This window comes from Thalassophryne amazonica, chromosome 15, assembly GCF_902500255.1.
Source record: "Thalassophryne amazonica chromosome 15, fThaAma1.1, whole genome shotgun sequence".
Taxonomy (NCBI): domain Eukaryota; kingdom Metazoa; phylum Chordata; class Actinopteri; order Batrachoidiformes; family Batrachoididae; genus Thalassophryne; species Thalassophryne amazonica.
Window position 1 is genome coordinate 50,310,304 of NC_047117.1, and position 13,592 is coordinate 50,323,895.

The window sequence follows — 13,592 nt, forward strand, 5'->3', positions numbered from 1 at the left end:
TGTTCATACTACTGAAAGTTAGAAACAGTTGTGTTGTAGCTCCTCAGAGTGTGGTAGTGCCACATGCTCGGTATTAGCTGGGCGTGCACCCAAATGTCTGTCACCAGCTTGGAATATGAGTTTTGTACCTGTAGCCACAACCAAAAATTTTAAAAAAAAATGGCAGAAACATGAAACCACATCAAGTAATGTACAGGAACATGAAGCATGTCTGAAACGGATTATTTTGATAACACTGTGGTAACGACAGCAGACGTACCAACAGTATTGAATCAGGATTTGGAATAATTTCAGATTTTGAAGGTTGAGATTTTCATTGTAATCTTTGTTGATCTGTTTGTTTTTATTAATCCTGAAGAAACTATTTGGTTGCTATTATGAAAACAATCTGGTTCATTATCAGTTAATGTTTAATGTTAATAGGTCTGCTGTTATTGATCAGCATTCAAAACCTATTGATCAGTTTTTGGTTAGTTGCCAAGCGTGTGTGTGTGTGTGTGTGTGTGTGGTGTGGTGTGTGGGTGTGTGTGTGTGTGTGTGGTGGTTGTGTGTGTGTGTGGTGTGTGTGTGTGTGTTGTGAGCGTAATTTGTTCCAGATGTGGGTCGAGGTTCATATCTGTCTGTGTTTAAATCGTGCTGCTTGTGTCTTGTTGTAAGATAATCACAGACTCCTGTTGATTTTCTCACTCAAATTAAGAGACGATTGAAATATTTATAAAAACAAAATGCATTAGAGTGGTTATACATTAAAAAAAAAAAGGCAATTACAAGACACTGACTGACAGCAGCAGTCAGTTTATGCTTTCACCGAACTGCTTGGTTTCTGTTGCGATGGAACATCAATGTGGATCACTTCTGGAAGTGTATCTGTACTAAATCCAAACTAGATGATCTGCTGCTTCCATTAAATGTGATTAGCCAGAGAAATGTCTCCTTTATTTTGTGACATTTCGTAAGCCAATTATTTATCTATTCATATATTTTAATTGTGTAAACCTTTTCATTTTTATTTTCCTTTTCAATTCTCAACAAAGTTTGATGAGTGTTTACTTCTCACTGGCACATTTGGGACAGCTTATTCTTAATTTTCCAAATATTAAACTGTAGATGTGATGACACTGTGTGGCCCCTGTATAATAAATAAATAATACACATAAAGTGCACTGTGTTCTTCTCTCTCTCTGTCCGTGCATGTGTGCTTTCATGGACATTCCATATTAATTTTTAGTGTCAAATTGTTTGCAATATACAAGTTTCTAAGCCAGCAACACACTGACCGGACATAATGTATCACGTGTCCTAGGACACGTGACAGGAATCAAATCCAAGTCTACATATTAGCAGTCCAACTCCTTATCACACTGAGCTACCACCTCAATAAACAAAGCTCTGTTTTGACCTCTGACCCTGGTGAAATCACAAATCGCTATACCTCAGTAACCACTGAGGCCACAGACCAGATCTTCGTCTTTAAATTGCTCAGAGACCTCAAGCTTCTGTTTGTTCCAACTAAACGTATTTCCTGAAAACTACTGTGCTGACCTTTGAAACTTCAGCAACAGGTCAAAACTTCAATGTATTTATTTTCACATTAAATAAACTTTTAACATATGGTGATGTAAAGAAGAAGGCAAGTGGGTTCCTATGCTGAGAAACAGAAGTATCCATGGAGTCCAAACAGCTGCTTGGGGATCAGTTTGCTCCATCGTGGGCTTGTGCACTGCAGGAAAATTTAGCCATAATAAACTTCAAATAGCCTGATTGTTATAAAAGCTGCTGTGCTTGAATTTAGAGCAGTTTGTGTGATCCTTTTTGCTCCCAGATGACCTCCTGTGATCTCTCTTTTCCATCAGTCCATTTTGCTGTGGCTGTCCTTTGATTGGGGTGGTTTGGGGCTAAAGACACCAAAGAAGGATGATGTTTCACCACGTACATATGTCCATTACAGGAGATACATTAGAGCTACTCAAGTCCACTGTTAGTCTGACCGCTGGAGTTCTACACGCTCACCTGTGCAGAGACAACAAACGTACAGGTCAAAGGTCAGATGATGCTCAAGTGAGGTTGCAGGATGAAACCCAAAAGTGGCGACATGTTCTCAGGGGCAGATGACAGAATCAGTAGTAGATCCTCTCCTTGCTCTCTCCTCTTTCAATACAGGGCTTTTTGTCCTTGACTTTCAAATTCTGACCAGGCGTCATTTAGTTCCATGAAAATTATTTTGGCATATTGTTCATAGGGCTCTCCTGTCGCCTGCAACACAAACACAAAAACTGTAAGAAAGTCAGACTGCAACATGGTGTGCAGCTGATGAATCCAAAAAAATATTTGCTTCCGATACGACTCATTAATGTGCTTGTTTCAAATAGTACAGAGGCCAAGAAAGACCACAACACTTCCAATTCAAGAAAACGCAAATGCAGAAAACACAAATAGAACAAGCGTGCACTGAGAGGACAATATTCCCCGCTGGTAAATGCTACTTTGGTATAAGTGCTTATACCAAGATTCGCAAAAGTCATCCTAAATATGTGAGAGGAGTTGATTTCAGAATGTAGGCAAATATAGCTAGCTTTAGCATAAAAGGAATAAAAAAAAAAAAACATTTTTTGAGCTTTGTCAACTAGGAAGAGACAAAGATAACAGAGCACTGCGATGACTGAACAGACCGTTGTTAAAAGTTCTCCAGCCACCTTCTTTTTGTGTTGCTAATACTTCCGTTGCTAATATTTGCAGCACCGCTGCTTTTGGGTGCATTGTGTAAATTTGCAGCAGACATGTTAGTTATCAAATTCAATTGTTGCATGTACTGCAGTTTAGATTTCTATGTGTCCTACAACCGATGCAATTGTTTTATTAATTTTTTTTTTCTGCATTTGCTATTGTCTTAAATTAGAATCATTGTGGCCTCTCTTGGCCACCGTAAAAATGACTCCAGGTAAGCATAATTCCAGCTGCATTTTTGTGCCATGTTGACAGCGTTAAGTGAAAATCAGAGTTAAGTGCATCCCCCCCAAGGCCTTTTCTACCTATAAACAGATTTTAGGCAAGAAGCAAACATCAACTCTTTTTGTATCCTGGTTAAACTGACAAACAGCCAGCAAGAGATGAAAATCCATTCTGGCTTTTCTAGTCCAGTTGTATTTTCATGGCCTCAATAAATCCGTCTGAAGCATGTGTCCACTTTTGCCTCCACTATCAGTGATCTTCTCCTTAGAGGTGGATCTGACTATCTTTGCACTCCAACTCAGCATGTGCAAACACACACTGTGACTGATGGCACATATCTCTTTTAAACCAGATGGAACGTCTCAAACTGGTGGCCTGAGGGCTAGATATCATCAGTAAAGCAATTCAGAGCCTGCACATATATCACATATTATTAAAAACTGCTGCCAACATATGCCAGCTTTGCTGTAAACACCTTCATGCCCACTTCTCTGCAAAATTACGTTAATCCAAAAAATAGGAAATATGGACGAAGCTGCCATTTTTGCTGCTTCTTTGAAGCACTGTTGGATCACTGTGGGCCACAACAAACAGCTGCAATATTGATTGAATTGGTGGGTATTGATCACTGTCTTGTGACTGTGTACTCATTCCGATAAAAAGGGGCTGGTGGACAGAAGATAAGTCTTTGAGTTGTCTTGGAAGGTGGTGGTGATTCTCTCTTCAGCAGTTTCTTTTTCCACGGCTGTAATCTAAAACCAATATGCAGGTCTGACAGCAACAAAGACACACCAACCTGACCACTAAAACTACAGGTATGTACTTCATCATTGTAGGAAAGTAGAAATTCTGAGCTTCCTTTATGATATCCTTTATAAGACTTTAGAAGACATTGGTTCCTGTGCTGGTTCTTAATCCTGCTGCTGGTGACTTGGTAATCTCGACCTCCCAACATCTGAACACGGTCAGAACAAGGAGATATGGAAATATATACTACTAAGGCTCCACAGGTCCAGTATTAAGCAGCACTGCTGTATAGATTCTATTACCTCAGAAAATTAAACAATGTTTTCTCTGTCTACATATTGAATATTGAGTCAAAAGATTTTCATGAAAATTTGGGGAAAACAAAAGATCTGGCTTGGAGTAAATGACAAGTGGTAAACACAGGCGGCTCTGGAGTGAGTCTTGATGGGGCTGTAACCCCCTCAACATTTCAGTACCCCATCCCCACCAGAAAATTGGTATTTGCCATTTAAAACAATGTATTCAAGCTCACTTTCTCACCACCAAATTCATGCCGTTCATATACACTGAAAAATAAAACAGTCTGTTGGATTTACATGATTTAAATCTGTACATCCTTTTTGTTTGTTTTTTTTTTTTTGTTTTTTTTGAGAATTAAGTAATCAAAATAATTTTTTGGCATGGCTATAATTTTATTCATTAGTATTTAAATAAGGGATTTATGACATCATATTGCCAATATGAGCAAACTTCACACTGGAAACAATTTAGAATTTTGACCCCCGAAGGGTAGAAATTCAAGCAAACAGACACCATCATCTGCATTTGGTAGCAATATCATAGATTAGGGGGCTTCCACCAAGCTTTGCACAGATGCTGGGAAGGACATGACAAGTGCCAATCGGAGTAAAGAAAGGCCGTGTGATGTCAGCTGGCTGCTCGCTTCGACAAAATATGCCAAAATAGCAGACAATGCTCCAAAACAGCTTATTTCTGTATAAATCTAATATGTTCTTAATATTAGCACAACCCAGACAAGAGTAGCTACTAGCCTCGCTGTGTTCATTGTTGACTGTGCAGATTTCCTGTTGTTTTGCATTTTCATTTTACCAAATTTTTCTAAATTAGCATTTTTGCTTTGTTAGAATGGTGATGTTTTAACAACGTTTAAACAAAAGTAATATTGTTAGTTCTATCAGTTGTTTGCTGTATGCATTTATTATCTCGGCCTATTCTCATAAAAATTTAAAGTAAAAATACGATGAAGTAATGTACAAAAATGTGTACATGTTCATGCATACTGTTCAGGCAAATTTGTACATATCCAATGTTTTCCTCCACCAGGAAGGTATGTTGAACTGACTGACAAGATGGCTGAGCCAATAAAAATGTGGTAAGTTATCTTTTACTTTATTGTTGCTTTTTTTATTATTATTATTGTTCTAACCATTACCTTATGTGTTTCTGAAAGCTAAATTCAAAAGGCACATTGTGCATGAGCATGGACACTTATAGAAATATGCACAAAATATTATGACATCATACAAATTTTAGTATATCATATGAAATGTGCCATGAGACTATGTTGATTATCTACATGTAGACAATTGAAATTTACTTTAAATGAAGATTTGAATATTTTCTACCAATTCTGTCACCCCACAACTCAATTATCATTCCACCACCAAGAAAAATACCTCTGGAGCCGCCAGTGGTGTTAAACTGAACAGAGACTGGTTGATGAGTTGCTATCAAGACAATGATTTCAACAGGAAAGTTTAGCTCAGTGCAGGCAGAACATAATTAATGTGTAATCTGCTGCTGTGCGCATCTTTTCATAGGTGCAGAGTGGCTTCCAGTCTTGTGACTTCACCAATGGACCTCTAAATTCTCATAGACAATGTCCAAATCATATCATACTTGATTCAGGGAATTCTGTTACAATGGGGCACCAAGTTCTACCTCTGTTGATGATGGTTGGAATCATGTTGGGAACTACACACCTTACAACAGTCCCACAAGTACGAATCGACGATATCAATATTTTCCTGACTGTGGCGCAAAAGGTGGCCAATCACATTCATCCTAATTCCAGCTGTTATGTGTGCGGCTTGACACCGTACGGCTGGAGAGAAGGTTTACCATTGATGGCGCTGCCGCCCTCTGACTGCGTCACGTGCCAACTGCTTCATATCCCTTTTCTAAGTCTTATTCTCATCCTGACTGTCCAGTAATCACCAAAATGAGACCTCTTGGCTGTTCAGGGGGAATACCTAAGGGGAACTGCGGCAGATGTTACACAACCCCCAAACCTGTTCCGATACTGGTCATCCCCAAACCGCTCACCTGGTGCCTTCAGAATGAAGGCGGCACACCTGTCGGACATTCTGACTGCCTTCAGACTTTTAAATGGGACCCGAAACAAACCCACATTGAATTTCCATCTTCGATTTCTGAGCCCAAGCGGTGTTTGGAAGCAGCGGGTCAGGGTCATCTCAGCGCTCTGGCTCACCACAGTGCCTCCTGCTCCATCTCCTCCCCTGTTGGAATGTACTGGGTGTGTGGAAACCTGGCATACCCCTATCTCCCAGTAGACTACAACGGACGCTGTGGCATAGCTTATGTCGTCCCAGCTATGAGAGTCACTCACGCTCTGCCAGGAAAAACTCGCCAACAGCGGTTACGACGCGGGACTTCGGACATCTTTGCGACACATCACCAGTCACCTTTCAGGAATGTGTTAGGAACCCTGCTTCCGTTTTATGGCATTATGTCTTCATTAGATCAAATTGCGGATCTGTCTCACGCTATAGAGGTTATCGCTAATGAAACCAGTAAGGCTCTCTTGCTCATCTCGAGTGAACTGGCCTCGGTTAGACTCCTAGCTTTACAGAACAGAGCTGCCTTGGATTTTCTTTTAGCAGCTCAGGGAGGAACGTGTGCTATTATTGGCTCTGAATGTTGCACCTTTGTGCCCGACTATAATGCGACCATTAGTGATATAGTTACTCATCTTCATGATGTTGGCGGTTCTGTTCACCAAGAAGCAAGTTCTCTGTTTGAATGGTTGAACCCTACATTGAGATCAATGCTTTATCGAATCACTGAAGTGGTAATTATGTTGTTGCTTGTATTGTATTAGCGTCTTTGCTCATATCGTGTGTGAAAAAATTTGTACAACGCATGTGCATGTAGAAAGAGCCACTGAAAGGCAAATTTTTTTCAAACGAGTCACCTGGCTCCATTAGAATATTTTATATTCTTAAAAGGTACTCTACAGTTCACACCTCACATTTGAGGGAAGTGTGGGAAAAGGAACTTAACTGTGTCATTTCTGAGGATGAGTGGAAGGATACTTGGAGCAATGAAAAAACTTTATGTGTCTGTAATAGAGTTAGAGCAACTCAACTCATGACTCTCCATAGAGCCCATATTTCTCCGTATCTTCGCCACAAATTCAAACCTGATTCTTCCCCATTATGTTTAAAGTGTACAGATGAGACTGGCACTCTTACTCATTGTTTTTGGTCGTGCTCAAAGGTACAACATTTCTGGCAGATGATCGGACAGGAACTGAAAAAAATATTTTCAACCAATCTAAACTGCAACCTCTTGTTTTTGCTGCTTGGGTTAAATGACCCTATTATTACTGACAAATTTCATAAGAAACTGTACCGAATGCTCTTTTTGTGCCAGAAAGTGTTTGCTTATTAACTGGATTTCAGACCAGATTCCCAGTAAGACACAATGGCATAAAACTGTTTTCAGTTATGTTTCCTTGGACTATCTCACCTGCCGACTACACCACAAGGATGATGTCTTCCAAAAACTTGGGAACTTTTCATAACATACATGGGACTGGAAATTTCATCAGTCGTTAAACGAGCATTTGTATTTTGAACTGAAAAATGTCACATTCTGTACGGGCCACTGTTTGTTTGTTTGCTTGTTGGTTGCTTTGTTTATCTTGTTACTTATTTTATTATCTCTGTTTATTGTCTCCTAGTATGCTTGTGTATGAAATGAAAAAGGCAATAAACATATTTCTAAAAAAAAAAAAAAAAAAAAAAAAAAGAGCCACTGATACTCTAGTATCTAACCCAGGATCTATCAGTTGGCTTCTCCAATAGTCCTTAGACGAATGTAAAACAGAGGATTTGTGAGTGGATGAAATTGCTACAATACTTTGTGTGTTCCCATACAGTAGGTTGAACTAAACTTCCAACTTAACTTCCAACTTAACGCCTCACTTTTTTTGTGTGTTGTTTTGTTTTTTGGTTATACCGTCATTAAATGCGTCACATCTTTGGACACAGCAAAGTTCAGTGACCATTTTTTTTAGCCCTAACCCGAAATAATCCTATCCATAACCCCAACGCCAGAGTCCCTAATTCAAAGAGTAACGACATAACAAGCTGAAAAAAAAAGGTTATGTGACTCTTGGTGCCATCTTGGGCCAAAATAGCATTCACTGTTAATCTATTGCATGTAAATCCAGCTATTTTATTTATTTCTTCGCTGAAAATGCTGGGTTGTTGCATTTGGATGCACAAATAGACACACAAGGGCTTCAAGATGCATAGATTCCCTTCAGATCCGAACAGAAGAAACAGTTGGGAAAATAAACAGCCATGTGGGATGGAAGCCGACATTATCTCAAAGTTTTGAGTTCATTAAAACTCACCTAAACCATCATCGTATAACCAGATATTCACAGTCACTGGACAAAAAAGTCCCCAAGTTTTTGTATTTTTTCCATGTAATAAACACGTATATAACAATTTTGTAAACGATTTTTCGCTCACATCGGATAAAATTCCTGTCTGATCGCAATGTATTTTATTAAACCCCCTTGCATGTGGGACCGGTCATTTCCGTGATTAAAAGCCCGACCATTTATTTTTTCAAACTGGCTCAGACTTGGACCCACACCCTGACATGCACCTGTTAAATCAGACACAGAAAAGGCTGTGATTTCATACTTTTCTGCTTTCACTCTTTCATCTCCTCTCATATTTTAATAGTTTTTGCAGTGCGCACGCTGATTACAAATGGATCAGAAAAGTCCCACATTTACAGCATGGAGTCTGTAAAAACGGAAATTGTACAGCTTATCTTTGATTTGGAGGTGATGATTGTAGAAAGAAAAGCTTGCTAAGGGTCAAATTAGTCCAGAATAAAGCATAATCCAGAGACGGAGAACTTTAAAACTGTCACACACGTCATTGCATAACACGGAGTTACGGAGCTGCAGAAGTGTAAATCAGGCTCTAAATTAAGTTTAAAATCATTATAAATTAATGTAAATTTGATAGCTTAGTTATTTTTTTAATATTGAATTTGATAGGACCTGTACCTGGATATGCTGCTGTATGTAGTTAACTCATTAAAAAAATGTTGAAAACATAAAAGGTTCATTCTGTAATGCAGCACAATTGGCCCCAAAATCTTCTCAGTTAATGCTACTCTCAATAAAGGGACAGTACCCAACGCCCCCTGTGTCACCCACCCCATCACCACAAATTTGATGATACCATTATGTAATCATTTTGTGATACCATCACAAAACAGAATGCGTTCAAAGCATTAAAGAATCACATGTTCACTCAATGTATTTGTACAGATAACAATTCTCACAGGGTCAAATCAAACGTGACTGATCCTCATCCTCCAGCATTTATCTCACCTTATCTGGGTGGACAACCAGAACGGCTTTGTGATAGACCTTCTTGACCTGTTCTGGAAGGAACCAGGTCAGCCATGCCCACAGGCTTCCAGCGAGTCTCCTCCTCCCAAAGTACAGTGTACATGGTAGACAGCAGGGCACGGATGTTACGCTCCTTACCCTCAATCCAGTCCAGAATCTAGGACCACAGGACAGCCAGATATAGGAGCCATGAGCCAGGAATCGTCAATTATTTGAAACCATTTTCACAATTAGAGTGTATTATAATGACTGTGGTATGACTGTAAACATGCAGATATGAACTATCACATCATTTAGGTCTGCCCATATTTTATAGTCTCAAAAAATACTTGATTCAACCGAATATAAATATGAATTATTATACAGTGTAATTGACTTCTCACTAATGTCAAACCTGGTAAAATTTGTAAATTAATGATGTCATATTTTGACTGATGTTGATTTTTTTTCAAATACTTCATTATATGTAGATTTAGAAATATCTTGTAAAACAGAATCATGTGCACAATTAATTCTTTTATTATTATTATTATAATTCAGAAACTTAAATATTTAATTGTATTTTTTATTATTGAGTATAGAATTTGAATTGTACCACAAATTCTAACAGTTACTTCAGCTGTCCAAACATTTTTGAAGATTATATTTTTGGGACCAGAAGATCAATAAATAGTAAGCAGGAGAGCTTTAACAGTTTTTGGTTGTATTTTGGCTCATTAATAGATGTAAAAAAAAAAAAAAAAAAAAAGAAAAGAAAAGAAATGAAAAAAGAAAAAAAAAAAGGCCCACTGAATTCACTGAAAATTTTGCTTGACATAAAAGCAACATTTTTACTTATGTAAGAGTCATGGGGCTTTGGGAGTTTGAAGGGAACAAAGAAGAAGAAGAAACCACTGATCTGATCATTTTTCACTCAGCAGTCCAACAGATATAGAAGCCCCACCTTTATTTATCTGGGTCCATTTCTTTGGTCATCTCTTCCTTCCTCATCTCTGCTATAGTCCGGGGCCCTTTCTTCTCTTTGGTCCCTGCAAAACCCTGACCACACAGCAGTCATCAAGTAGTTTGCCTCAATGCTTTGGGTTTAGAACCTGGCAGACAGAGATGTGAACAAATAGATGACTTGTACTTTGAACAACAGAATGATGGCTGATTCTCACTAAAGGCTCAATATGCACACTAAATCAATAAATTCTAAAGGAGGTAAAAGGTAAAGTCAGGGTTCATTTTACCATCCATGCATCCGGGAAGTATTTACAGCACTTCACTTTTTCCACATTTTGTTACGTTTACAGCCTTATTCCAAAATGAAGTAAACTCATTTTCGCTCAATATTCTACTCACAACACCCCATAATGACAAAATGAAAATGTTTATTGAAATTTTGCAAATTTATTAAAAATAAAAAAACTAAGAAGTCACATGTTCATACTAAGTATTCACACCCTTTTGCTCAATACTTTGTTGATGCACCTTTGGCAGCAGTCACAACCTCAAGTCTTCTTGAATATAATAACACAAGCTTACCAACTATGTTTGGTCAGTTTTACTCATTTCTCTTTGCAGCACCTCTCAAGTTCTATCAGATTGGATGGGGAGCGTTGGTGCACAGCCATTTTCAGATCTCTTCAGAAATGTTCAATTGGATTCAGGTCTGGGCCTAGCTGGGGCCACTCAAAGACATTCACAGAGCTGTCCGGAGTCCACTCCTTTGGTATCTTGCCCCAGTCTGAGGTCAAGAGCATTCTGGAGCAGGTTTTCATCCAGGATGTCTCTGTACATTGCTGCATTCATCTTCCACCATCCTGACTAGTCTCTCCTTCAAACATGACTCTTGGCATCAACGCCAAAGAGTTCAATGTTCAATGTTTGTTTCATCAGACCAGAGGAATTTTGTTTCTCATGGTCTGAGACTCCTTCAGTGTCTTTTGGCAAACTCCAGCTGGGCTGCCATGTGCCTTTTGCTAAGGAGTGGCTTCTGTCTGCCCACTCTACCATACAGGCCTGATTGGTGGATTGCTGTAGAGATGGTTGTCCTTCGGAAGGTTCTCCTCTCTCCACAAAGGAATGCTGGAGCTCTGACAGAGTGGCCATTGGGTTCTTGGTCACCTCCCTAACTTAGGCCCTTCTCCCCAAGTGTTTATTTTATTTAAAAAGAAAATGTTAATAAATTTGCAAACATCTCCAAAAAAAAAAAAAAACTTTTACAATGTCATTATGAGGTTTGTGAGTAGAATTTTGAGGGATAAAATGAATTTCATCAATTTTGGAATAACTCTGTAATATAACAAAATGTGGAAAAAGTGAAGTGTTGTGAATACTTTCCAGATGTACCGTATTTATGGATGTACTGTTTATGAGCCATTTTTTCATGTAATTTCGTGATTAATCTTGAAGCTCCCCAATGAAACATATGAAATGGAATTCGACATCTCCAGTTTACCCATGGCCAGCCTGCACTTTGCTCCCAGCACTGGGTGACCCTCCTCCTATTGCAGAGAAGCTGACGTTGTAGTTGGGTCTGTTCTGGGGTGACATGTGGGGCAAGGAGGAGTGGCTGGGGCTGGGCTTTGGCTGAGGGGTGGAGCCTTGCCCCTGTGGTTGCCATCCACCACCACCGCTCCCACCACCAGGCTGCCAAGAGGAGAAGCCAGCGCCTGCATTGGGCTGCCACCCGCCAGTGTGCTGGGGGATGAAGGAGGGCGAGATGGGGGAGCCCATGGGCGGAAAAGAAGATGTGGTTCCAGTAGGGGTGGTGGGCTTGCTGGAGAAACCAGAACCTCCTGGAGAAAAGGACAAAGTCAGCGCGCAGAACCATGAAGGTCATGTAAAGAGAAATTATAGTTTGCTTATTTTAGAATGTCGAAGGACTGACCTCCAAGGCCGCTTCCCAGGTTGCCAATATCGGCAAACGGGTCCAGGGTATTTGGCTTAATTTGGTGGGTGGGGGTGCTATGAACCGAGCCAGTGGGCTGGTGGTGGCTGACCGGAGCGACCCACCAGCTGAAGCCTCACCTAGATAAGACAACAAAAGACAATGCTTTAGTAAACAACCTTTTAAAAATTGAGGCAGATCAGATGGTCCTGAAAAAAAAAACACCTCTAGTTACCCAGCTTGGAGTTTCCAATTTCTTTTTGAATTACACTGGACAAAACATGTTATAGTAGTCTCAGCATGATGTGACGCTACATCAGAGGTTGAGTCTCTCAGGCAGCTAAAAATCTAACATGATCTGAGCTGTATTTCCTGAATAGTTAAAGCAAAATAGACTTTGCTAAGATGGTGAGCAGTACCGAGGTGAAGATCAAGTAAGAACGCCAGTTCTCTTATTTGGGTATAAAATGAGAGTACTGCATGTGTGTACCTGTGCTTTGTGGTAGCACGTCTGTTCCAGTCCCATCCTGCCATGGCATTCTGCTGCTGAATGGTGACTGTTTGGCGGGACAGGTGAATTCCGGCCTGTCGAAGTAAATTACGTCTGTCACAAACTAAATACATTATCAGTGCATACCATAGACCGGGCTTCGAGTTCAAGATCAAGTTCAGTTTATTCTTTGTCCCAAAAGGGCAACTAGTGACCAGCAGGAAAAAATGGTACATTCAAGAACATGTCTGAGTACCATCAGTCGTACAGTAATCCAATAGAGCTGTTACATACATAGTTTTGAAAAGAATCCAATTAACTAATTCTAAGACCAAAAAAAAAAAAAAAAAATGCAGAAATTGAGTATCTGGGTGCTAAAAGTATCAAAATCACAATTTCAGACAGCTCAAGTTGATTATAGAAACATGTGAATTTGTGTAGTTAATTCCACCCTCTAAATATTCCTAAAGCCAGTTTCACACAGGGCCTGTGTAGAGTTGCATTGTGCTGCATATCTAGTACGCAGGAAGGTTGTGTATGTTGTGTGCAGGGGGAAAGCTTGGCTTGCTTCTCTTCTTCTGTGGTTTTGAAGCTTCACTGCCAGCAAAATTCAGCAGAGTCCAACAGGATGAATAAAAACTAGCAATGCACATATGTACTCATAAAAAAAAGAAAAGAAAAGGATTTTTTTTGCCTGATTGGCATAGAGTAGCGTACAACTGTTCAGTAGCGCAGCGTTTGCGTAGGCTTGCGTAGCGCACTGCGTCCAGTGCTCTACACAATGAAAGTTGTTGTTGTTGTTCATTCGGCTGCTCCTGTTTTTG

General features: G+C 39.6%; 1 protein-coding gene and 2 long non-coding RNA genes across 3 annotated transcripts; all 3 read right to left on the bottom strand.

Annotated features, from left to right (window-relative positions):
* Positions 1-1,057: 1,057 nt before the first annotated feature.
* LOC117526243 lies at positions 1,058-1,544 on the bottom strand. Its single transcript, XR_004565238.1, has 2 exons — positions 1,309-1,544; positions 1,058-1,272 (listed from the first exon to the last, which is right to left on the bottom strand). It is a non-coding gene; the product is annotated as an uncharacterized LOC117526243 (long non-coding RNA).
* A 675-nt stretch (positions 1,545-2,219) lies between these two features.
* LOC117526327 lies at positions 2,220-9,479 on the bottom strand. The gene is made up of 2 exons (XR_004565260.1): positions 9,383-9,479; positions 2,220-2,253 (listed from the first exon to the last, which is right to left on the bottom strand). It is a non-coding gene; the product is annotated as an uncharacterized LOC117526327 (long non-coding RNA).
* Positions 9,480-10,352: 873 nt separating this feature from the next.
* On the bottom strand, positions 10,353-12,902 carry LOC117526590 (putative tyrosine-protein phosphatase auxilin). The gene is made up of 4 exons (XM_034188649.1): positions 12,769-12,902; positions 12,279-12,406; positions 11,847-12,186; positions 10,353-10,494 (listed from the first exon to the last, which is right to left on the bottom strand). The coding sequence occupies exons 1-4, from the start codon at positions 12,900-12,902 to the stop codon at positions 10,488-10,490; spliced, it is 609 nt and encodes a 202-aa protein (XP_034044540.1). The 3' UTR covers positions 10,353-10,487.
* Positions 12,903-13,592: the final 690 nt, after the last annotated feature.